The sequence below is a fragment of the Aptenodytes forsteri genome, unplaced genomic scaffold, assembly GCF_000699145.1.
Source record: "Aptenodytes forsteri isolate BGI_AS27 unplaced genomic scaffold, ASM69914v1 Scaffold122, whole genome shotgun sequence".
NCBI classification, from domain to species: Eukaryota; Metazoa; Chordata; class Aves; order Sphenisciformes; family Spheniscidae; genus Aptenodytes; species Aptenodytes forsteri.
Window position 1 is genome coordinate 132,393 of NW_008794009.1, and position 413 is coordinate 132,805.

At 75.5% G+C, this 413-nt stretch overlaps 1 protein-coding gene across 1 annotated transcript in view; it reads left to right on the plus strand.

The window, feature by feature from the left end:
• Nucleotides 1–77: 77 nt before the first annotated feature.
• MRPL18 (mitochondrial ribosomal protein L18) overlaps nt 78–413 on the plus strand; it is a 4,145-nt gene continuing 3,809 nt past the window's right edge. Inside the window, exon 1 of the mRNA XM_009290057.2 lies at nt 78–362. Within this exon, the coding sequence (XP_009288332.1) occupies nt 78–362 (285 nt within the window). The remainder of the gene's footprint in view (nt 363–413) is intronic.

A 413-nucleotide genomic window follows, 5' to 3' on the forward strand; every position in this document is an offset into this window, starting at 1 on the left:
GCCCCCTCCATCGCCGCCATCTTCCCGCCCAGCCGCGGCGCGAGACTGAGAAGGAAGGCAGCGCGCGGAGCCGCGGAATGGCCAGAGGGCCGCAAGGAATGCTGGGTACACACCCCCCGCCGGGAGAGGGCGGAGGGACAGGGGACGGCCCCCCGCGCGCGAGGGGCGGGACCACACCCCCTCTGCCCAATCCAGGGGCGCGGTACGGCCCAGCCTCAAGCCGCGATTGGTGCGTGCCGTTGAACAAAGCCGCCACGCCGAGGGAGGGGCAGGAGGACTTCCAGGAGGTTCTAGAAGGGAGCGCGGGCTCGCGCGCATGCGCGCTGGCCGCCTCGCCTCGCAGGGGCGCGGCGCGGGAGCGGGTGGGCGGCGGCTGCTTCCGCCGCTGGGGGCTTCCCCTCGGCGGGGGCTCC